The sequence below is a fragment of the Sphaerodactylus townsendi genome, linkage group LG03 (assembly GCF_021028975.2).
Source record: "Sphaerodactylus townsendi isolate TG3544 linkage group LG03, MPM_Stown_v2.3, whole genome shotgun sequence".
Lineage (NCBI taxonomy): Eukaryota > Metazoa > Chordata > Lepidosauria > Squamata > Sphaerodactylidae > Sphaerodactylus > Sphaerodactylus townsendi.
Window position 1 is genome coordinate 151,950,180 of NC_059427.1, and position 23,841 is coordinate 151,974,020.

General features: G+C 68.5%; 1 protein-coding gene across 1 annotated transcript in view; it reads right to left on the bottom strand.

Moving 5' to 3' along the window:
- Window positions 1–17,922: 17,922 nt before the first annotated feature.
- AAAS (aladin WD repeat nucleoporin) overlaps window positions 17,923–23,841 on the bottom strand; it is a 39,768-nt gene continuing 33,849 nt past the window's right edge. Inside the window, exons 15-16 of the mRNA XM_048487501.1 lie at window positions 19,651–19,735; window positions 17,923–18,496 (exon numbers count right to left, since the gene is read on the bottom strand). Coding sequence (XP_048343458.1) covers window positions 18,353–18,496; window positions 19,651–19,735 — 229 coding nt within the window. The 3' untranslated portion in view covers window positions 17,923–18,352. The remainder of the gene's footprint in view (window positions 18,497–19,650; window positions 19,736–23,841) is intronic.

Consider the following 23,841-nt stretch of genomic DNA (forward strand, 5'->3'; position numbering starts at 1 on the left):
CCCCCCCACCCCCCCCCCCCCCCACCCCCCCCCCCCCCCACCCCCCCCCCCCCCCACCCCCCCCCCCCCCCACCCCCCCCCCCCCCCACCCCCCCCCCCCCCCACCCCCCCCCCCCCCCACCCCCCCCCCCCCCCACCCCCCCCCCCCCCCACCCCCCCCCCCCCCCACCCCCCCCCCCCCCCACCCCCCCCCCCCCCCACCCCCCCCCCCCCCCACCCCCCCCCCCCCCCACCCCCCCCCCCCCCCACCCCCCCCCCCCCCCACCCCCCCCCCCCCCCACCCCCCCCCCCCCCCACCCCCCCCCCCCCCCACCCCCCCCCCCCCCCACCCCCCCCCCCCCCCACCCCCCCCCCCCCCCACCCCCCCCCCCCCCCACCCCCCCCCCCCCCCACCCCCCCCCCCCCCCACCCCCCCCCCCCCCCACCCCCCCCCCCCCCCACCCCCCCCCCCCCCCACCCCCCCCCCCCCCCACCCCCCCCCCCCCCCACCCCCCCCCCCCCCCACCCCCCCCCCCCCCCACCCCCCCCCCCCCCCACCCCCCCCCCCCCCCACCCCCCCCCCCCCCCACCCCCCCCCCCCCCCACCCCCCCCCCCCCCCACCCCCCCCCCCCCCCACCCCCCCCCCCCCCCACCCCCCCCCCCCCCCACCCCCCCCCCCCCCCACCCCCCCCCCCCCCCACCCCCCCCCCCCCCCACCCCCCCCCCCCCCCACCCCCCCCCCCCCCCACCCCCCCCCCCCCCCACCCCCCCCCCCCCCCACCCCCCCCCCCCCCCACCCCCCCCCCCCCCCACCCCCCCCCCCCCCCACCCCCCCCCCCCCCCACCCCCCCCCCCCCCCACCCCCCCCCCCCCCCACCCCCCCCCCCCCCCACCCCCCCCCCCCCCCACCCCCCCCCCCCCCCACCCCCCCCCCCCCCCACCCCCCCCCCCCCCCACCCCCCCCCCCCCCCACCCCCCCCCCCCCCCACCCCCCCCCCCCCCCACCCCCCCCCCCCCCCACCCCCCCCCCCCCCCACCCCCCCCCCCCCCCACCCCCCCCCCCCCCCACCCCCCCCCCCCCCCACCCCCCCCCCCCCCCACCCCCCCCCCCCCCCACCCCCCCCCCCCCCCACCCCCCCCCCCCCCCACCCCCCCCCCCCCCCACCCCCCCCCCCCCCCACCCCCCCCCCCCCCCACCCCCCCCCCCCCCCACCCCCCCCCCCCCCCACCCCCCCCCCCCCCCACCCCCCCCCCCCCCCACCCCCCCCCCCCCCCACCCCCCCCCCCCCCCACCCCCCCCCCCCCCCACCCCCCCCCCCCCCCACCCCCCCCCCCCCCCACCCCCCCCCCCCCCCACCCCCCCCCCCCCCCACCCCCCCCCCCCCCCACCCCCCCCCCCCCCCACCCCCCCCCCCCCCCACCCCCCCCCCCCCCCACCCCCCCCCCCCCCCACCCCCCCCCCCCCCCACCCCCCCCCCCCCCCACCCCCCCCCCCCCCCACCCCCCCCCCCCCCCACCCCCCCCCCCCCCCACCCCCCCCCCCCCCCACCCCCCCCCCCCCCCACCCCCCCCCCCCCCCACCCCCCCCCCCCCCCACCCCCCCCCCCCCCCACCCCCCCCCCCCCCCACCCCCCCCCCCCCCCACCCCCCCCCCCCCCCACCCCCCCCCCCCCCCACCCCCCCCCCCCCCCACCCCCCCCCCCCCCCACCCCCCCCCCCCCCCACCCCCCCCCCCCCCCACCCCCCCCCCCCCCCACCCCCCCCCCCCCCCACCCCCCCCCCCCCCCACCCCCCCCCCCCCCCACCCCCCCCCCCCCCCACCCCCCCCCCCCCCCACCCCCCCCCCCCCCCACCCCCCCCCCCCCCCACCCCCCCCCCCCCCCACCCCCCCCCCCCCCCACCCCCCCCCCCCCCCACCCCCCCCCCCCCCCACCCCCCCCCCCCCCCACCCCCCCCCCCCCCCACCCCCCCCCCCCCCCACCCCCCCCCCCCCCCACCCCCCCCCCCCCCCACCCCCCCCCCCCCCCACCCCCCCCCCCCCCCACCCCCCCCCCCCCCCACCCCCCCCCCCCCCCACCCCCCCCCCCCCCCACCCCCCCCCCCCCCCACCCCCCCCCCCCCCCACCCCCCCCCCCCCCCACCCCCCCCCCCCCCCACCCCCCCCCCCCCCCACCCCCCCCCCCCCCCACCCCCCCCCCCCCCCACCCCCCCCCCCCCCCACCCCCCCCCCCCCCCACCCCCCCCCCCCCCCACCCCCCCCCCCCCCCACCCCCCCCCCCCCCCACCCCCCCCCCCCCCCACCCCCCCCCCCCCCCACCCCCCCCCCCCCCCACCCCCCCCCCCCCCCACCCCCCCCCCCCCCCACCCCCCCCCCCCCCCACCCCCCCCCCCCCCCACCCCCCCCCCCCCCCACCCCCCCCCCCCCCCACCCCCCCCCCCCCCCACCCCCCCCCCCCCCCACCCCCCCCCCCCCCCACCCCCCCCCCCCCCCACCCCCCCCCCCCCCCACCCCCCCCCCCCCCCACCCCCCCCCCCCCCCACCCCCCCCCCCCCCCACCCCCCCCCCCCCCCACCCCCCCCCCCCCCCACCCCCCCCCCCCCCCACCCCCCCCCCCCCCCACCCCCCCCCCCCCCCACCCCCCCCCCCCCCCACCCCCCCCCCCCCCCACCCCCCCCCCCCCCCACCCCCCCCCCCCCCCACCCCCCCCCCCCCCCACCCCCCCCCCCCCCCACCCCCCCCCCCCCCCACCCCCCCCCCCCCCCACCCCCCCCCCCCCCCACCCCCCCCCCCCCCCACCCCCCCCCCCCCCCACCCCCCCCCCCCCCCACCCCCCCCCCCCCCCACCCCCCCCCCCCCCCACCCCCCCCCCCCCCCACCCCCCCCCCCCCCCACCCCCCCCCCCCCCCACCCCCCCCCCCCCCCACCCCCCCCCCCCCCCACCCCCCCCCCCCCCCACCCCCCCCCCCCCCCACCCCCCCCCCCCCCCACCCCCCCCCCCCCCCACCCCCCCCCCCCCCCACCCCCCCCCCCCCCCACCCCCCCCCCCCCCCACCCCCCCCCCCCCCCACCCCCCCCCCCCCCCACCCCCCCCCCCCCCCACCCCCCCCCCCCCCCACCCCCCCCCCCCCCCACCCCCCCCCCCCCCCACCCCCCCCCCCCCCCACCCCCCCCCCCCCCCACCCCCCCCCCCCCCCACCCCCCCCCCCCCCCACCCCCCCCCCCCCCCACCCCCCCCCCCCCCCACCCCCCCCCCCCCCCACCCCCCCCCCCCCCCACCCCCCCCCCCCCCCACCCCCCCCCCCCCCCACCCCCCCCCCCCCCCACCCCCCCCCCCCCCCACCCCCCCCCCCCCCCACCCCCCCCCCCCCCCACCCCCCCCCCCCCCCACCCCCCCCCCCCCCCACCCCCCCCCCCCCCCACCCCCCCCCCCCCCCACCCCCCCCCCCCCCCACCCCCCCCCCCCCCCACCCCCCCCCCCCCCCACCCCCCCCCCCCCCCACCCCCCCCCCCCCCCACCCCCCCCCCCCCCCACCCCCCCCCCCCCCCACCCCCCCCCCCCCCCACCCCCCCCCCCCCCCACCCCCCCCCCCCCCCACCCCCCCCCCCCCCCACCCCCCCCCCCCCCCACCCCCCCCCCCCCCCACCCCCCCCCCCCCCCACCCCCCCCCCCCCCCACCCCCCCCCCCCCCCACCCCCCCCCCCCCCCACCCCCCCCCCCCCCCACCCCCCCCCCCCCCCACCCCCCCCCCCCCCCACCCCCCCCCCCCCCCACCCCCCCCCCCCCCCACCCCCCCCCCCCCCCACCCCCCCCCCCCCCCACCCCCCCCCCCCCCCACCCCCCCCCCCCCCCACCCCCCCCCCCCCCCACCCCCCCCCCCCCCCACCCCCCCCCCCCCCCACCCCCCCCCCCCCCCACCCCCCCCCCCCCCCACCCCCCCCCCCCCCCACCCCCCCCCCCCCCCACCCCCCCCCCCCCCCACCCCCCCCCCCCCCCACCCCCCCCCCCCCCCACCCCCCCCCCCCCCCACCCCCCCCCCCCCCCACCCCCCCCCCCCCCCACCCCCCCCCCCCCCCACCCCCCCCCCCCCCCACCCCCCCCCCCCCCCACCCCCCCCCCCCCCCACCCCCCCCCCCCCCCACCCCCCCCCCCCCCCACCCCCCCCCCCCCCCACCCCCCCCCCCCCCCACCCCCCCCCCCCCCCACCCCCCCCCCCCCCCACCCCCCCCCCCCCCCACCCCCCCCCCCCCCCACCCCCCCCCCCCCCCACCCCCCCCCCCCCCCACCCCCCCCCCCCCCCACCCCCCCCCCCCCCCACCCCCCCCCCCCCCCACCCCCCCCCCCCCCCACCCCCCCCCCCCCCCACCCCCCCCCCCCCCCACCCCCCCCCCCCCCCACCCCCCCCCCCCCCCACCCCCCCCCCCCCCCACCCCCCCCCCCCCCCACCCCCCCCCCCCCCCACCCCCCCCCCCCCCCACCCCCCCCCCCCCCCACCCCCCCCCCCCCCCACCCCCCCCCCCCCCCACCCCCCCCCCCCCCCACCCCCCCCCCCCCCCACCCCCCCCCCCCCCCACCCCCCCCCCCCCCCACCCCCCCCCCCCCCCACCCCCCCCCCCCCCCACCCCCCCCCCCCCCCACCCCCCCCCCCCCCCACCCCCCCCCCCCCCCACCCCCCCCCCCCCCCACCCCCCCCCCCCCCCACCCCCCCCCCCCCCCACCCCCCCCCCCCCCCACCCCCCCCCCCCCCCACCCCCCCCCCCCCCCACCCCCCCCCCCCCCCACCCCCCCCCCCCCCCACCCCCCCCCCCCCCCACCCCCCCCCCCCCCCACCCCCCCCCCCCCCCACCCCCCCCCCCCCCCACCCCCCCCCCCCCCCACCCCCCCCCCCCCCCACCCCCCCCCCCCCCCACCCCCCCCCCCCCCCACCCCCCCCCCCCCCCACCCCCCCCCCCCCCCACCCCCCCCCCCCCCCACCCCCCCCCCCCCCCACCCCCCCCCCCCCCCACCCCCCCCCCCCCCCACCCCCCCCCCCCCCCACCCCCCCCCCCCCCCACCCCCCCCCCCCCCCACCCCCCCCCCCCCCCACCCCCCCCCCCCCCCACCCCCCCCCCCCCCCACCCCCCCCCCCCCCCACCCCCCCCCCCCCCCACCCCCCCCCCCCCCCACCCCCCCCCCCCCCCACCCCCCCCCCCCCCCACCCCCCCCCCCCCCCACCCCCCCCCCCCCCCACCCCCCCCCCCCCCCACCCCCCCCCCCCCCCACCCCCCCCCCCCCCCACCCCCCCCCCCCCCCACCCCCCCCCCCCCCCACCCCCCCCCCCCCCCACCCCCCCCCCCCCCCACCCCCCCCCCCCCCCACCCCCCCCCCCCCCCACCCCCCCCCCCCCCCACCCCCCCCCCCCCCCACCCCCCCCCCCCCCCACCCCCCCCCCCCCCCACCCCCCCCCCCCCCCACCCCCCCCCCCCCCCACCCCCCCCCCCCCCCACCCCCCCCCCCCCCCACCCCCCCCCCCCCCCACCCCCCCCCCCCCCCACCCCCCCCCCCCCCCACCCCCCCCCCCCCCCACCCCCCCCCCCCCCCACCCCCCCCCCCCCCCACCCCCCCCCCCCCCCACCCCCCCCCCCCCCCACCCCCCCCCCCCCCCACCCCCCCCCCCCCCCACCCCCCCCCCCCCCCACCCCCCCCCCCCCCCACCCCCCCCCCCCCCCACCCCCCCCCCCCCCCACCCCCCCCCCCCCCCACCCCCCCCCCCCCCCACCCCCCCCCCCCCCCACCCCCCCCCCCCCCCACCCCCCCCCCCCCCCACCCCCCCCCCCCCCCACCCCCCCCCCCCCCCACCCCCCCCCCCCCCCACCCCCCCCCCCCCCCACCCCCCCCCCCCCCCACCCCCCCCCCCCCCCACCCCCCCCCCCCCCCACCCCCCCCCCCCCCCACCCCCCCCCCCCCCCACCCCCCCCCCCCCCCACCCCCCCCCCCCCCCACCCCCCCCCCCCCCCACCCCCCCCCCCCCCCACCCCCCCCCCCCCCCACCCCCCCCCCCCCCCACCCCCCCCCCCCCCCACCCCCCCCCCCCCCCACCCCCCCCCCCCCCCACCCCCCCCCCCCCCCACCCCCCCCCCCCCCCACCCCCCCCCCCCCCCACCCCCCCCCCCCCCCACCCCCCCCCCCCCCCACCCCCCCCCCCCCCCACCCCCCCCCCCCCCCACCCCCCCCCCCCCCCACCCCCCCCCCCCCCCACCCCCCCCCCCCCCCACCCCCCCCCCCCCCCACCCCCCCCCCCCCCCACCCCCCCCCCCCCCCACCCCCCCCCCCCCCCACCCCCCCCCCCCCCCACCCCCCCCCCCCCCCACCCCCCCCCCCCCCCACCCCCCCCCCCCCCCACCCCCCCCCCCCCCCACCCCCCCCCCCCCCCACCCCCCCCCCCCCCCACCCCCCCCCCCCCCCACCCCCCCCCCCCCCCACCCCCCCCCCCCCCCACCCCCCCCCCCCCCCACCCCCCCCCCCCCCCACCCCCCCCCCCCCCCACCCCCCCCCCCCCCCACCCCCCCCCCCCCCCACCCCCCCCCCCCCCCACCCCCCCCCCCCCCCACCCCCCCCCCCCCCCACCCCCCCCCCCCCCCACCCCCCCCCCCCCCCACCCCCCCCCCCCCCCACCCCCCCCCCCCCCCACCCCCCCCCCCCCCCACCCCCCCCCCCCCCCACCCCCCCCCCCCCCCACCCCCCCCCCCCCCCACCCCCCCCCCCCCCCACCCCCCCCCCCCCCCACCCCCCCCCCCCCCCACCCCCCCCCCCCCCCACCCCCCCCCCCCCCCACCCCCCCCCCCCCCCACCCCCCCCCCCCCCCACCCCCCCCCCCCCCCACCCCCCCCCCCCCCCACCCCCCCCCCCCCCCACCCCCCCCCCCCCCCACCCCCCCCCCCCCCCACCCCCCCCCCCCCCCACCCCCCCCCCCCCCCACCCCCCCCCCCCCCCACCCCCCCCCCCCCCCACCCCCCCCCCCCCCCACCCCCCCCCCCCCCCACCCCCCCCCCCCCCCACCCCCCCCCCCCCCCACCCCCCCCCCCCCCCACCCCCCCCCCCCCCCACCCCCCCCCCCCCCCACCCCCCCCCCCCCCCACCCCCCCCCCCCCCCACCCCCCCCCCCCCCCACCCCCCCCCCCCCCCACCCCCCCCCCCCCCCACCCCCCCCCCCCCCCACCCCCCCCCCCCCCCACCCCCCCCCCCCCCCACCCCCCCCCCCCCCCACCCCCCCCCCCCCCCACCCCCCCCCCCCCCCACCCCCCCCCCCCCCCACCCCCCCCCCCCCCCACCCCCCCCCCCCCCCACCCCCCCCCCCCCCCACCCCCCCCCCCCCCCACCCCCCCCCCCCCCCACCCCCCCCCCCCCCCACCCCCCCCCCCCCCCACCCCCCCCCCCCCCCACCCCCCCCCCCCCCCACCCCCCCCCCCCCCCACCCCCCCCCCCCCCCACCCCCCCCCCCCCCCACCCCCCCCCCCCCCCACCCCCCCCCCCCCCCACCCCCCCCCCCCCCCACCCCCCCCCCCCCCCACCCCCCCCCCCCCCCACCCCCCCCCCCCCCCACCCCCCCCCCCCCCCACCCCCCCCCCCCCCCACCCCCCCCCCCCCCCACCCCCCCCCCCCCCCACCCCCCCCCCCCCCCACCCCCCCCCCCCCCCACCCCCCCCCCCCCCCACCCCCCCCCCCCCCCACCCCCCCCCCCCCCCACCCCCCCCCCCCCCCACCCCCCCCCCCCCCCACCCCCCCCCCCCCCCACCCCCCCCCCCCCCCACCCCCCCCCCCCCCCACCCCCCCCCCCCCCCACCCCCCCCCCCCCCCACCCCCCCCCCCCCCCACCCCCCCCCCCCCCCACCCCCCCCCCCCCCCACCCCCCCCCCCCCCCACCCCCCCCCCCCCCCACCCCCCCCCCCCCCCACCCCCCCCCCCCCCCACCCCCCCCCCCCCCCACCCCCCCCCCCCCCCACCCCCCCCCCCCCCCACCCCCCCCCCCCCCCACCCCCCCCCCCCCCCACCCCCCCCCCCCCCCACCCCCCCCCCCCCCCACCCCCCCCCCCCCCCACCCCCCCCCCCCCCCACCCCCCCCCCCCCCCACCCCCCCCCCCCCCCACCCCCCCCCCCCCCCACCCCCCCCCCCCCCCACCCCCCCCCCCCCCCACCCCCCCCCCCCCCCACCCCCCCCCCCCCCCACCCCCCCCCCCCCCCACCCCCCCCCCCCCCCACCCCCCCCCCCCCCCACCCCCCCCCCCCCCCACCCCCCCCCCCCCCCACCCCCCCCCCCCCCCACCCCCCCCCCCCCCCACCCCCCCCCCCCCCCACCCCCCCCCCCCCCCACCCCCCCCCCCCCCCACCCCCCCCCCCCCCCACCCCCCCCCCCCCCCACCCCCCCCCCCCCCCACCCCCCCCCCCCCCCACCCCCCCCCCCCCCCACCCCCCCCCCCCCCCACCCCCCCCCCCCCCCACCCCCCCCCCCCCCCACCCCCCCCCCCCCCCACCCCCCCCCCCCCCCACCCCCCCCCCCCCCCACCCCCCCCCCCCCCCACCCCCCCCCCCCCCCACCCCCCCCCCCCCCCACCCCCCCCCCCCCCCACCCCCCCCCCCCCCCACCCCCCCCCCCCCCCACCCCCCCCCCCCCCCACCCCCCCCCCCCCCCACCCCCCCCCCCCCCCACCCCCCCCCCCCCCCACCCCCCCCCCCCCCCACCCCCCCCCCCCCCCACCCCCCCCCCCCCCCACCCCCCCCCCCCCCCACCCCCCCCCCCCCCCACCCCCCCCCCCCCCCACCCCCCCCCCCCCCCACCCCCCCCCCCCCCCACCCCCCCCCCCCCCCACCCCCCCCCCCCCCCACCCCCCCCCCCCCCCACCCCCCCCCCCCCCCACCCCCCCCCCCCCCCACCCCCCCCCCCCCCCACCCCCCCCCCCCCCCACCCCCCCCCCCCCCCACCCCCCCCCCCCCCCACCCCCCCCCCCCCCCACCCCCCCCCCCCCCCACCCCCCCCCCCCCCCACCCCCCCCCCCCCCCACCCCCCCCCCCCCCCACCCCCCCCCCCCCCCACCCCCCCCCCCCCCCACCCCCCCCCCCCCCCACCCCCCCCCCCCCCCACCCCCCCCCCCCCCCACCCCCCCCCCCCCCCACCCCCCCCCCCCCCCACCCCCCCCCCCCCCCACCCCCCCCCCCCCCCACCCCCCCCCCCCCCCACCCCCCCCCCCCCCCACCCCCCCCCCCCCCCACCCCCCCCCCCCCCCACCCCCCCCCCCCCCCACCCCCCCCCCCCCCCACCCCCCCCCCCCCCCACCCCCCCCCCCCCCCACCCCCCCCCCCCCCCACCCCCCCCCCCCCCCACCCCCCCCCCCCCCCACCCCCCCCCCCCCCCACCCCCCCCCCCCCCCACCCCCCCCCCCCCCCACCCCCCCCCCCCCCCACCCCCCCCCCCCCCCACCCCCCCCCCCCCCCACCCCCCCCCCCCCCCACCCCCCCCCCCCCCCACCCCCCCCCCCCCCCACCCCCCCCCCCCCCCACCCCCCCCCCCCCCCACCCCCCCCCCCCCCCACCCCCCCCCCCCCCCACCCCCCCCCCCCCCCACCCCCCCCCCCCCCCACCCCCCCCCCCCCCCACCCCCCCCCCCCCCCACCCCCCCCCCCCCCCACCCCCCCCCCCCCCCACCCCCCCCCCCCCCCACCCCCCCCCCCCCCCACCCCCCCCCCCCCCCACCCCCCCCCCCCCCCACCCCCCCCCCCCCCCACCCCCCCCCCCCCCCACCCCCCCCCCCCCCCACCCCCCCCCCCCCCCACCCCCCCCCCCCCCCACCCCCCCCCCCCCCCACCCCCCCCCCCCCCCACCCCCCCCCCCCCCCACCCCCCCCCCCCCCCACCCCCCCCCCCCCCCACCCCCCCCCCCCCCCACCCCCCCCCCCCCCCACCCCCCCCCCCCCCCACCCCCCCCCCCCCCCACCCCCCCCCCCCCCCACCCCCCCCCCCCCCCACCCCCCCCCCCCCCCACCCCCCCCCCCCCCCACCCCCCCCCCCCCCCACCCCCCCCCCCCCCCACCCCCCCCCCCCCCCACCCCCCCCCCCCCCCACCCCCCCCCCCCCCCACCCCCCCCCCCCCCCACCCCCCCCCCCCCCCACCCCCCCCCCCCCCCACCCCCCCCCCCCCCCACCCCCCCCCCCCCCCACCCCCCCCCCCCCCCACCCCCCCCCCCCCCCACCCCCCCCCCCCCCCACCCCCCCCCCCCCCCACCCCCCCCCCCCCCCACCCCCCCCCCCCCCCACCCCCCCCCCCCCCCACCCCCCCCCCCCCCCACCCCCCCCCCCCCCCACCCCCCCCCCCCCCCACCCCCCCCCCCCCCCACCCCCCCCCCCCCCCACCCCCCCCCCCCCCCACCCCCCCCCCCCCCCACCCCCCCCCCCCCCCACCCCCCCCCCCCCCCACCCCCCCCCCCCCCCACCCCCCCCCCCCCCCACCCCCCCCCCCCCCCACCCCCCCCCCCCCCCACCCCCCCCCCCCCCCACCCCCCCCCCCCCCCACCCCCCCCCCCCCCCACCCCCCCCCCCCCCCACCCCCCTCCCCCCCCAATCCCCCCCCCCACCACCCCCCCCGCCCCGCCAACCCCGCCCCACCCAACCCCCCCCCCCCCCCACCTCCCCCCCCCCCCAACCCCCCCCCCCCCCCCACCCCCCCCCCCCCCCACCCCCGCCCCCCCCCCCCCCCCCCCCCCCCCCCCCCCCCCCCCCCCCCCCACCCCACCACCCCCCCCACCCCTCCCCCCCCACCACCCCCCCCCCCCCACCCCCCCCCCCCCCCACCCCCCCCCCCCCCCACCCCCCCCCCCCCCCACACCCCCCTCCCCCCACCCCCCCCTCCCCCCATCTCCCCCCCCCCCCCACCCCCCACCAGGCTGAATCCAAACGCCACCTAGAATATCTCAAATCCCTGCCCTTGCCCCGCAAACAGTCTAGCCCTGAGGAGGAGATAGAAACAGACACACTCAGCACCATACTCTGAGGGCTGACTTGCACAGTTACTTGGCGGCCATGTTGTGATAGATTTCCTCTGAGAGATGCCTGGACAGCCATTTTGAGATGGGGTTACATTACCAGTTTAAACTGCTTTGAAACCAATTTTAAAATCTTTTTAAAAAACTGTTATAGCTTCTTGCTTTAGAGAAATCTTTAAGTTAGTTGTATAACAGCATCTATTTGCACAAAACTGCTGTTCCCAGCATTCTTTGCGAGGAAGCCATCCCAGCACAGGATTAGCCCTGACCTATCATGGCTAAAGTGTTCCTGTGGCAGTATCACCCTGATTTCATGTAGTTATGCTACAGCAATGTACGCAATCTCCCAGTTACTGCCATAGTACTCCACCTCCCACTTCTGTTCCAAATGCCCAAGCAGAGTTCAGCTTTCCAGTCAAATGTCCACTTGGTATTCTTGCTTTGGGTTTAGGATCAGTTTTTTGTGGGTCAGCTACTTTGAGCCAAGTGTACATCTTGTGTCATTTTCCCCTGCTCTATCAGGCTTCGTGGTTGTCTCCTCACAAATATTCACAGGTTCTACCAGTCCAGATGTTATTCCTAGCTTTGCCACCTTGCAATGTATTCTTAATATTTCCACATGGGCAATCCTGGGACTGAGACTTGCTTCTGTTCCCAAATTTAGCAACATGCGGGCCTCTATGACCAGGTGTGTTTGAATTTACAATTGTAAGGCTCAATTCAAACAAAATTAAACCCTGATTTAATCTGATTAAACTACAACTAGTGGGATAGCTTGAATGGCCCTTCTGTTTGGAATAATGAGTTAGGTTCTATCAAAGTGGGATCTGAGACCATGGTCTGAAGTTGGTCTATTAATCACAGTTCATGTTAACTACGGTTTCACAAGATATACAAATGCAGGAAAACCATCTCAATGATGGCTTGGTGTCCTCATGTAATCCTTAGCTACAGAGATTTTTCCCCCCAAAGCATAAGCACTGAAACCAGCAATGATTAAGAAAAAACCAAAATTTGAGAGATCAACTAAAACCTTATTTCTAGTTTCACAAAATCACCATTATTTAAAATAGCCATGGTGTTCTGTTGTGCCTGAATCAGGTAATTCTGTCATTTTCTCAGTCTCTATAATACTAGTAGCAGCCTACAACTTGATGTTCTGAGAGACATAGGATTGTAAAATGTAGCCTTTTTTCATTGCAGATCAAATCTCTTCTCATAAATTGTCTCAACCCTCCCTCCAATTCAGACTGTCCCTTAATCATGAATGCTTTCCTTTGCCGTTCTTGCTTTGTTTGATTCTCTAGCCTCTTCCGCACATGCAGAATAATGCACTTACAATCCACTTTCACAATTGTTTGCAAATGGATTTGGCTATTCCACACAGCTGCAAAGTGGATTGAAAGTGGATTGAAAGTGCATTATTCTGCATGTGCTGAAGGGGCCTCACTGTTTGGTATACAAGATCTACTCTTGAAGGGCTGAGAGCAGACAGTACTATTATTTTAACAGTTACCATTCTGAACTTCCAATAATATATTTCTTATACCCACCCTCCAAAAAGTTCTGAGAAGACCTCCTTCAGGGTTTATAGCTGAAACCTCGGGCAGAATTGTTAGATTCTGTGGAGCTACCAAAGTCTACAGAGGGACAGTGATGATTCAGTGACATGTATTTGCTTTTTAAGACATATTTTAATGGAAGATTGTGTGTGTGTGTTCTTATAACAACTCTGATAATATATATTTTATTTTGCGGATCCATGATCATAATAAATTATTGATTGATGCTGAACAGCCGTTTGTTGGCAACACTGTAGTTAGACCTTGAGTCACTAGGTAAGAGCTGGACAAACATATTATTTTGAAGAAAATGCTGACTCTCCCTAAAAATTCCTTTCCTACTCTAATTCCTTTCCAGCTTCCAGTGTGACTTACTAGCAATTAGAAAAGGGGATCTAGCCCATATGCCATGGCATGCAGCTAGATCAAGCAACTCAGATTAAAAATTAATCCCAGTTTTTTTTACAGATGCATATATTTTCCCAGTTATAAAATGCATAATCTTGGTCAAACCAGATTTCTCCTTGAAGAGCCATCTCTAGCTTCTCATTTTGCCAGGGATTTAGCCAGAGATATTATAGTTTGATGCTGCAGGATAAGCAGTGAAAACACCGATAAATCCCCATTCCTTAATCCTTTTTCTTTTGTATGGGGAGGGGCTTCTCCATCTGCTTAGCTACAGCCACTTGCTGTCTGGATGCTATATGAGGGGAAGGGTAGGAGAGGACACAGCATGGAGGGGATACTGAAATACAGACACATTCTCCAGGTCTGAGTTGCCCCAAGAGGCTACAATTGTACAGTGTCTCTGAAAAAGAGACCTACAGGACCACGCACAATACATCACTGGATACTTCTCTGCAATTTGCAGAAAACTCTTACAGTTCAGAGCAATGATCCCTGCAACTGTGGTAGGGAACTGCGTGGAAACTCCCTACCACTGAGCGGCAAAGCTCCGCTCACAAGCGGCCGCCCAATCTGTGTGACACCAATATGGTGTCTGCGCAGCCATACAACTAACAGGGATCATTGGTTCAGAGTCATCCACTTTTCCAAATCTTGTGTTCATTGCCTCATGACAACATTCTGTGATTTATTTACTTACTTAATTTTTACTCTGCCTTTCTTCCCAATGGACACAACAAGACTGATATCATTATCCTCCATTTTATCTTGCGACAACCCCGTCAGGTAGGTTATGCTGAGAGTGTGTGACGGGACCAAAGTCTCACTCAGCAAGGGTCCATGGCAGAGCATGGATTCACACCCAGGTCTCCCAGATCCTGGTCTGACACTCTTAGCCACTACACCACAGCTATCGCAGATTGAACACCATAAACAGAACTTCCAGCTTTCTCAGTCTACGCTACCTCACAGGGGGGTGGCTGCGAGGAAAAAATGGAAGAGTGGTGAACAATGCATCGCTTCCAGTTTTGTTTTTAAACAACTGGTGAACTATTAAGTGCTTTATTTGTGAAAAAGTAGATTCTCAAATGTAACTTGCCCTTCACAAGTCTTTGGAGAGTGAAGCAGTCTAAAATTAAGCAGATGTATGAAACTCAATCACCACGCAAACAGCCCATCTTCCAGACAGTTTTCTTAATACTCCTTTAAAAAAAGGCTGAGTTCAATTTGGGTCCTCAGATTTCATCAGTTCTGGCTATTTCCAGCTGTTTCAAGTCCAAATTATTTTAATAGCTGACCTAGCCTTTCAAGTCATTCCACCAGTTCTATTGTAAAAGTAAAAGCTCAAGGCCTGTGTTCCCCTCTGCTGCAAGGCAAAGATTGCCCGCTGTGTGAATTATCTTAAACTGCTCCCCTCGGTTTGCCAGTCTTGCTTGACAAAAAAACAGCTTTAAATTAGTGTTACACCACAGAATCATAGCGTTGAAAGAGACCCCAAGGGCCATCAACCCCCTGTAATGCAGGAACACACAATCAAAGCACTCCTGACAAGATGGTCATCCAGCCTCTCTTTAAAAACCTCCAAAGAAGGAGACTCCACCACACTCCGAGATACTCCAAGACTCCAGCACACTCCATCATGTGGGACTGGAGTGGAGACTATGGTTGGGATTCAGTGTGGGACAGACAGAAAGAAAGGCCAGCAACAAGATTCACTTTATTCTAGTGTAGGTGCCCTGCTGAAAATCTCTCTCCTGCACCAGTTCTTAGATTCAGTACTGCACCCTAAAATAATAAATTCCGTATCAGGAAAACCATCCTCCACAGAGCTTAGTTCTCATTTGACTAACATGCCAGGAAAAAATAATAAACAAACCCCCACACAGAAAGTTAGAACCAAACAAAACACTTGAAGGTTCATGATTGGAGACCCAATGCACGTTTCCCTCATAAAGAACAGTTGCAGGACATCCCAGTTCAGACTGGAACTGTGACTAACTGTTCACAAGCTCAACCCTCCCTCCCCAAGTGATTTGCCTTATTAGGAAAAAGCATATAGATGATTGGAGACCCAATGCACGTTTCCCTCATAAAGAACAGTTGCAGGACATCCCAGTTCAGACTGGAACTGTGACTAACTGTTCCCAAGCTCCCCCCCCCCCCCCCCCAGTTATTTGCCTTATTAGGAAAAAGCGTATAGATTGTTTGTATATTTTCCCTAAGTGGAAAATATCCGCTCTGCTTGGTTGATTGAGATCAGGAAAACAGGAAAGGTCCAGATTCAAACTGCAGCCTTTCATAGCGGCTATTTATGAAGGAAAGCAGACTGGAAACCCAGTCACAGATCTCCCTGCATCTCCCCTGGTTTGGTTGTGTGTGTAAAGAACAGTTCTGATCTATCCTTTTCACTGGTGAGCTAGTTGTCTATGTGCAGAAAATTTACTTTTCCTTGTATGGTTCAGCATTCTGTACAATATGAAATAATAGATTCCACACACAATTTCCTTCCTTGGCAAACACTAGGCCTGAAATTACAATCAGTTGAAGAAGAGTTGGATTTATATTCCCCCTTTCTCTCCTGTAGGAGACTCAGGCTTACAATCTCCTCCCCCACCCCCAACATCCTGTGAGGTAGGTGGGGCTGAGAGCTCAGAAGAGCTGTGACTAGCCCAAGGTCACCCAGTTGGCGTGTGTTGGAGTGCACAGACTAATCTGAATTCCCCAGACAAGCCTCCACAGCTCAAGCAGCAGAGAAGGAAATCAAACCTGCTTCCTCCAGATTAGAGTACTGCTCTTAACCACTACGCCACTGCTGCTCTAAATGAGTATAATTACCTAAATGAGTACAGTTTTAGGCCTAGCGTTTGCATTCATTCGCCTGAATTACATTCATTCGCCTAAATTCATACTGAATGGTTCTGCTTCTGCCAGCCTCAGGAAGATATAAAGAGTTATAAACTGGCAGGACTTTGTGCCAATCTTGAAACTGGTGCCACAGAATCAAATCACCCAGAATTTGATTGTGGAAATTTCAAACTAGGTTTTCTGGTAAAAGGGACAGTACAGTTTCTCTCTCCCCAGTTCCCGTCTATCAGCTTCTGTCGTATTTGCCTCAAAACTAAACAGCTTCTACATGCTTCAGCTATTTTCATGCATGGAGGATTATCCAACACACGTGGGTGCATTGAGTTTCAGTATGCACACATGTGCAAATGTCCCAGTTTTTGGGTTACATGCTCAGCAGTATCCAGAACAGAAATACACATGAAAATCCCTCATACCCATAAAGCTAACAAGGTCATTACAGTCTACTGTGACTGGTAGCCATTCTCTCGCATCACCCATTAACCCTTTTAGCTGGAGATGCCACAGGTGAACTGGAGAATTTCTGCATGCAAAGCAGATGCTGTCTCCTCCCCACAGAATAGTATATGTACTGAGAGGTAATTGAAATCCCACCTGCTTTCTTTCCATCTTTTTTTTCCAAGGTAGAAGAACTGAAGAAAATGGGCCAAGCAACAGCAAGATATATAGCAGGGACCTCCAGCCTATGGCCTACAATTCTCACCAGCCCCTGCCAGCATAGCCAATTGGCAGAGCTGATGGGAATTGTGATCCATGAACACCTGGAGGCACATTAGTTGGAGACTCCTGTTATACACTGTTGTACTTACCTATAACTATAGTTCACTGAGTGGGCTTTGTTCAGGTGCACATTGGGACTATGCTTCCCCACAGCTGAGGGAGGGAAAGCTTCTCCTCTAACAGTCATTTGAGAGGAGTGGGAGGAGTGCTATTCCCTCAGTTCTTCACCACTGCTATGTAGTATCTGACATGTGCCTGGCTCATAACCTACATGGAGTAGGCGAGTACATACAATACTGAACTCCAGGCCTACACTTTACACAGTGGGACGTATCAACATAACAGTCCCCTCTGGAACCATTTCCGTGAAAGGAGAATCTAACTTCATTATACCTTTTTGCTCCTCAAAGTGTTCAAGAATGACAAAGAACCTGGAATCTTCATTCACCCTCCTATTACTTAATTTTTTTTTTAAGTGAATAACGATTCACTCTTATATAGTTCAGTCTATCACCAGGCACCGTTTACTGGCTTTCAAGTTTAATTCATTAATGCATGCCCTGCCTCTTTTCCCAAAGGGGACCTAAATTGTCTTATATCATTCTTCATGCTTGTTGTGAGGAGGGGAAGGGAAGGAGTTAGTAAGCCACTCTGAGACTTTACAAGAGAGAAAAGCAGAATATAAAAACCAGCTCTTCTTCTTCTAGATTCTAGAGGTTTGCTCCATACAAGTTAAGGATCTCAGGATGCTGAAGGGAGACAGAAGAGACTCAGATGCTGAACCTAGTCAAGTATATCACTAGGATATCCCCCACCTTCCCTTGGGATGCTCTCTTCTTTTCCCTCAGCCTAAACATAAAGAGGGAAGCAGCCAAAACAACTTTCTCTCCTCCTAGGCTGTCCCAGCCTATAGCACTCTTTAATTCTCTGGGGCATCAACCTACAACTTCACCATCTAAGCAGTTCACATACTCATTAGAGAAGTTAACATTTCTTAATTCACCCCTCACACTCCAGAATAAATCAAGATGGCAGCAATGGCTGCAAGGCTATTTATTATATGGGAAGAATAAGACTCACAAACTGATTTCTGAAAGATGAGCAGAAGTCTCTAAAGCATAGGTGTCAAACTCAAGGCCCTCCAGATGTTATGGACTGCAGTTCCCATCATCCCCTGCCAGCATCAAGGGATGATGGGAACTGTAGTCCACAACATCTGGAGGGGCACGAGTTTGACACCTATGCTCTAAAGTACCTTGGAATTTGTGCTTGTGCAGACAGACAGAGGCCATGCACTCAGAATAAACCTCCCCAAATCTGATGAAATGTGGTTTAAGACATGCTTACACTAGGAAAAAAAAACTCGTGAGACTTCTGAGGTGCCACAAGACTCCCGTTTATTTTTTCCTCCAGAATGATAACTTACGAATCCTGATTATCAAAGTCCTGAACAGGTTTGAGTTGGAAGTGCTGAACTGCCTCTGCATTTGCTAAGAACCAGGATTTTTACAAGCAGACGGACAACAGTCCTCCTTTTAAAACTTTTAGTTCCTGTCTCAGGGTCAGTTACAAAATTTTTCATCCCAAATGGGCAGTTGTCATTCAAGTGACGGAAACTTTTGATATCCTGGTTGTGCTACATGCCAAACCATCTAAGGCAAGTGGAAGGAAGGAATATGCGCTCCCAAAGTCAGACTGAGAGTAAGTCAGGTTTCTGATGAAAAACCATCCTGCCACACAGACCTTCTTAGAGAGAGAGAGAGAGAGAGAGGCTTGAATGGTGAAAAGCACTAGGCCGGTTTGCCGGAGGTCAGAGTTCCGAAAACAATGGCTGCTCCCGGGTGCTGCTTCGACTGCCCAAAGGCACGAGGGGACTTTGCAGAGAACTGAAAGAGGGAAATGGACTGCTGCCGAAGAAAAAGGGGATATGGCTGACCTTTCCGGTTGACCAGCACTAAAAGAAAGAGATAGGAGGGAGGTAGAGAATGAAGTTAAGCATGACCCAAGGGCTAAACAGCTTGCTCCCCACACCTGCACTGGCTGGTTCACTTCTATGAGCCCTATCTGTCTGACCTGGCTTCTAGAGTTTGAGCGGCCATGACTCTACTGAACTTATCTTTGGAACCTCAAGGCAATAGCTCCCCATGAGCCAGAAGAAAGCGAGCACCATAAAAAAATAAACCAACCCACTGAACATGTTAAAGAATCCCAAAACCATGGCAGAGGAACTTGTCCCTGCACAAATTACTGTTCTGGGACTACCAGCTTCTCTCCAATTCTCTCTGAGGGAGGCAAATTCTGCTATATTTTGCATTCAGAGTGACTGAATGAATCAATCGCACCCAATTAAATGCATATGGTAGAATTACCTCAGGAAATTGGCATGTGCATCTATGTATGGGTCACCATTTTGTGAGGACAGGAAGTTAACCTCAGATTATTAGCCTGCAGAAATATAGGGCTCAGGCTCCTCAAAGGGTGAGCAATCCTCTAAATGCAAACTTTCTAGCAGCAAAGAATGCAGGGCAGCTTCAGACTAATTCACATTTTTTAAAAACATGGCTCATCTACCAGAGGTTTGAGAGAATGCTTCAGGAGAAAAGCTGATTAAAAAAAAAGAAAGATAAAAATTGGAGATTCCCAGGTGGCTGGATCAATTCAGAGCAGATTTACAGAACAAACCAAAAACTGGATTACAGACATGACTAGAAGGAAATCCACCCTGAGCTACTGACAAATTTGACCAGAGAATTTTCCCCCCAGATATGGTGACCAGTGAGATCCCGGCTGTGTGCAAAACTCATCTTCCACCTATTTCCACCCATGGTCACCGGGAACTAACAACAGGGAACTATGTTTGCAGCACAGTCAATGCTGACATCGTGGGCCTTCTGAAGTCTCCCGCCACTTCACCCCCTAAAAGCAGGACACATCTTTTGAATGATTGACTGCAGTTAACCCTCTTCACTGATCCACCTCTATTAGGCCCATGCCCTGTGAATTCTGTCCAGCTGCTGTTAGATTAGCTAGCAGGTGCTGCTGTTGTACCTATTGAGGATAGAAGACAACTTCTGCTGGCATTCCTACAACCTCTTCAAAAACACTCACCACTGTCAGAACGGCTCCTTTCTTAAAGCAAGGATGGAAGGCAATCAGCTGGGGCTGTGCACCGACTTCACGCTGCAAGAAACCACTGGAGGAAGGAGAAGACAGAAAGGTATTCTTAATCCAAAGGACACCCACAGGCTATGGCGACTATGCTAGAACTGGGGCCACGTAAAAGCAGGCAGAGACCCAAAGGAAGGACTCCTGAAACTACTGAAAACTTACTTAGATCTCCCAGAGCTACTAGCCTTAAATCCTCTGTTCTCACTGCAGATTCCCCATGTGGGACAATCTCTAGGTTTGAATCCCCCCTTGAGCAAGTTGTGGACACCCTTTTGAAGTCCTGTGTTGAAGTACTGAGGAACAGTAGTAAGGGAACATCTTGGTTCGATAGGGAGTGCTTGGAGTATAATAGCCATATTCGCTCCCTCTATCAGAGCTACAGGGGATCTAGAGCTCCTGACCTTCTCAATCAATTAATTCAATGTAGGAATAACCTCTGCTTGTTAATCAAAAAGAAACAAACATGTCAACACTCAATGGGAATGTCTTCACCTAGCAGGGGTTACTAACAACTCTAAGCAATTGTGGGCTATGATTAACAATGTTGACCAAGGGAATCTACCTACTCCTACTTGTATTTCCCCTGACATTTGGCATGACTATTTTTGCAATCTTTTTAAAGAAGACACAATAAGAAATTGGCCTCCACTGACCACAGGTCCAAGTCTACCAAATTTGCCCCCTAGCTCAATACAAGAAGTGACTGAGTTACTAGATGACCTGAAAGCCCTTGGCCTTGACATATAATCCCGGGGGGGGGGGCATCTGCTGTGGCCGCAGGCCTCCTGCCCTTCCCGGCCACCACTGCCCCCCCTCTGTAGTGCCTGGAGGGAGGGCCCCCGAACAAGAAGAAGAAGAAGAAGAGTTTGGATTTATATCCCCCCTTTCTCTCCTGCAGGAGACTCAAAGGGGCTGACAATCTCCTTGCCCTTCCCCCCTCACAACAAACACCCTGTGAGGTAGGTGGGGCTGAGAGAGCTCCGAGAAGCTGTGACTAGCCCAAGGTCACCCAGCTGGCGTGTGTGGGAGTGCACAGGCTAATCTGAATTCCCCAGATAAGCCTCCACAGCTCAGGCAGCAGAGCGGGGAATCAAAGCCTGCAGGCACAGCAGGGCCCAGCCACCACCCCGCCTGCCCATGGAAGGATGGTCCCCACAGGTTGGAAGGCTATAAGTGAGGCCGGGCAAGGGGAGTGGCAGCACGAGGGTGGGATGTCTTGCCCCAGGAGCCATTTTCGGTCCATACGCCACTGATAGTGGGGATGTAGGGGTGAGCCCGCGAACCCAGCAGAACCGTAGATAGCGCGCCTGGAATGCCGGTGCCAGCTGCGGCCTTCTGGGCGCACACGCTCCCCCGCCCCCCGTTCCCCCGTGAGTCACAGGTCATGAACTACCTGACTCACGGTCACCAGGTGTCCCAGACAAAGGGACAAAAGGGCTCTTGCCCCCAGGTATGGATTAGACCCAGACACGGACGCTTCCTCCTGCACGTAGCAGCCCGATGAGATCATGCATCACATGATGATCTCCCGCTCTCCCGCCTATCCGACCCCTTTACACGCCCCCAGAGAAACCCTAATAAAAGGTGCCAGGGACTAGCACACGGCAGAGTTGCCAGATCCACGGATCCCGCGCTTCCTGCTGCTGGCTCTCTCCACCGGATGATATCTCCGCGTCTCGCCTCTTCCTTGAGACCCTGCGGGCACGACTTCATGCTGGTGCCGAAACTCGGGAATCTCCAACCTCCGCCCGCTTACCGTCACCTGGGATAGGCCCCCTCGGTGCACTGATCGTCCACTGGACCTGCACCGATCGTCCGCTGGATCATCGTCCACGGACCCGCGTTCTAGGACACTCTCTCGTCTGACGAACCACCGGTAAGTATGGGAGCTTGCCAAAGCACGGCTTATGACAAGCACGTTAGCGAACTGAAAGCACTGACGAAAAGCGGCAGAGTCCCAGTAAAGAGAAGGGATCTGCGCAAATTGGTTGGGGAGATTGATAGGCAATGTCCATGGTACCCTGAGAGGGGGACATTGAATCTTAAGGACTGGGAAAACATCGGGCGCACTCTGCACAGAGAGCCTCGCGCGCCGATGTCACTGCTACTGACGTGGAGGCAATGTTATGTCGCCATCAGTCTGCAGGTCTGTGGCCTCTCTGCCATAGATGTCCCTCCTTTCGATCCTTCACCTACAATTTCACCCCCGGAATATTCTCTATCCACTAAATCGGACGCCTGTCCTCCTCCTGTCCCACTTGCTTCCTTGCCTCATTCAAACTCTCCCGCTCGCACTGTCGCGGCTCGACCTCCTCCTCCACTCGCTCCGCCTTCCGCTCCGATTCCTCCTTCCATTTCTGAAGCCACCGCACCTCCGTCAATGCCACGTAATGGCGCGAGTTTCAAAACTCTAGCAGAGCGCATTAACCACGACCTGCTGAGGAAAGAGACCCTGACGGAAGACGATACTGCCCTCCGCTCTTTGTGCCCCGTCCACTTCACTGACCACGTTGGGGACGATGGCAACATCCAGCGAGTCGTCGAGTATCGCCCCATAGGCTATAACGTCCTCACCGAACTCCATAAAGCAATACAGGACGTGGGGATCACAAGCCCCTACGTGAGAGGCATGTTGGAAGCGGTCATGCGGAACCACCTAATGGTACCGGAAGACTGGAAAACAACCTTCCATATGCTCTTGAACCCTGCGCAGTACGTAGTCTGGGAAAGCGAATTCCGCCAGCAATGCCTAAGCAGAGGAGCAGCCTCTGGCGGTGCCTATACTGCCGAGCAGCTCTATGGCTGCGGAGGCTGCCGGAGGCCACCCTCGCGGTCGCCTCTGATTGCGCTTACAGAGCGTTTCTGAAGGTACCTAATACCGGACAGCCAGCTCAAAGCTTCTCCAATGTTCGACAAAAGCCTCAGGAGCCTTATGCAGAATTCCTGAACAGGCTCCAGGAAGCTCTGAAGAGACAGGTCGACAATGAGGTAGCCCAGAACGAGCTCCTCATGCGGCTTGCCAAGGAGAACGCCTCTGCCGAGTGCCGCAGAGCGATCACGGGCTTAGGGAAGAACCCCGAACTGGCCGACATGCTCAGAGCTTGCCAGGATATCGGCTCTTCTGCCCATCAGGCCAGCCTCTTAGCCGCAGCGCTCTCCACCACCAGGGGACAGCCCCAAGGCGGGTGCTTCAACTGCGGCAGGCCGGGACACTTCCGGAGGGATTGTAGGTCGCCCGGCGGGGGGGCTTACAACCCTGACGGAGGGGGGCCCACTCCTGGGAGGCAGGGACCCCCGGGAAGGCCCAAGACCAAATGTCCCCGGTGCCAGAAAGGCTTCCACTGGAGAAGCGAGTGCCAGTCGGGAAACTCGCAACCGGGCCTCTCCCCAGCCCAGGACCAAGGAGGAGAGTACTGAAAACATCCCAGGAACCGAGGCCCGCGCCCGAACCACCCCCTTCCAACGGCATCTCTCTCACCTGCACTCAATCTCTCTCCCTCAAATTCCCCCATGAGATCCTCGTTGCTCCGACTCAGTATAGCGATCCCATTCCCTCAGAAGCCGTTGGGTTAATCTTGCCCAAGGCCTCCGCCACTGAGCAGGGGTTGTTTATTGTTCCAGGGGTCATTGACTCCACACACCAGGGAGCCATTCACGTCCAGGTGTGGACAAACATCCCTCAGGAACTGCCCAGCGGGGTCAGCTGCGCACAGCTGATCCTCTTGCCCCACGCGCTGCCTGCCGCCGGTTCAATAAAGGCCACGAGTCCAGGTCACCTTCGAGGCACAGCCGGCACCACCATAGCGGCGGTGGAAACGCCCATCGGTAGTTCCCGTCTGTACCTGGAGCTCACCATAGAAGGGTGTCCGTTCAAGGGGCTTGTGGACACCGGCGCCGACGTAACCGTCATCAGAGCAGCCGAGTGGCCTGATCAGTGGCCAACAGAGGCTTGCCCGCGCATCTGGGGGGTGGGGGGAAAGCAGACCGCGAGACGAAGCATCCGCCCACTCACGGTCTGCAGCCCGGGACTTGAGCGCCAGCTCACAGTCCCCCCCATTGTCTTGGACATCCACGTTAACTTGTGGGGAAGGGATTTGATGAACCAGGTCAAAACTACCTTAGTCTGGGATG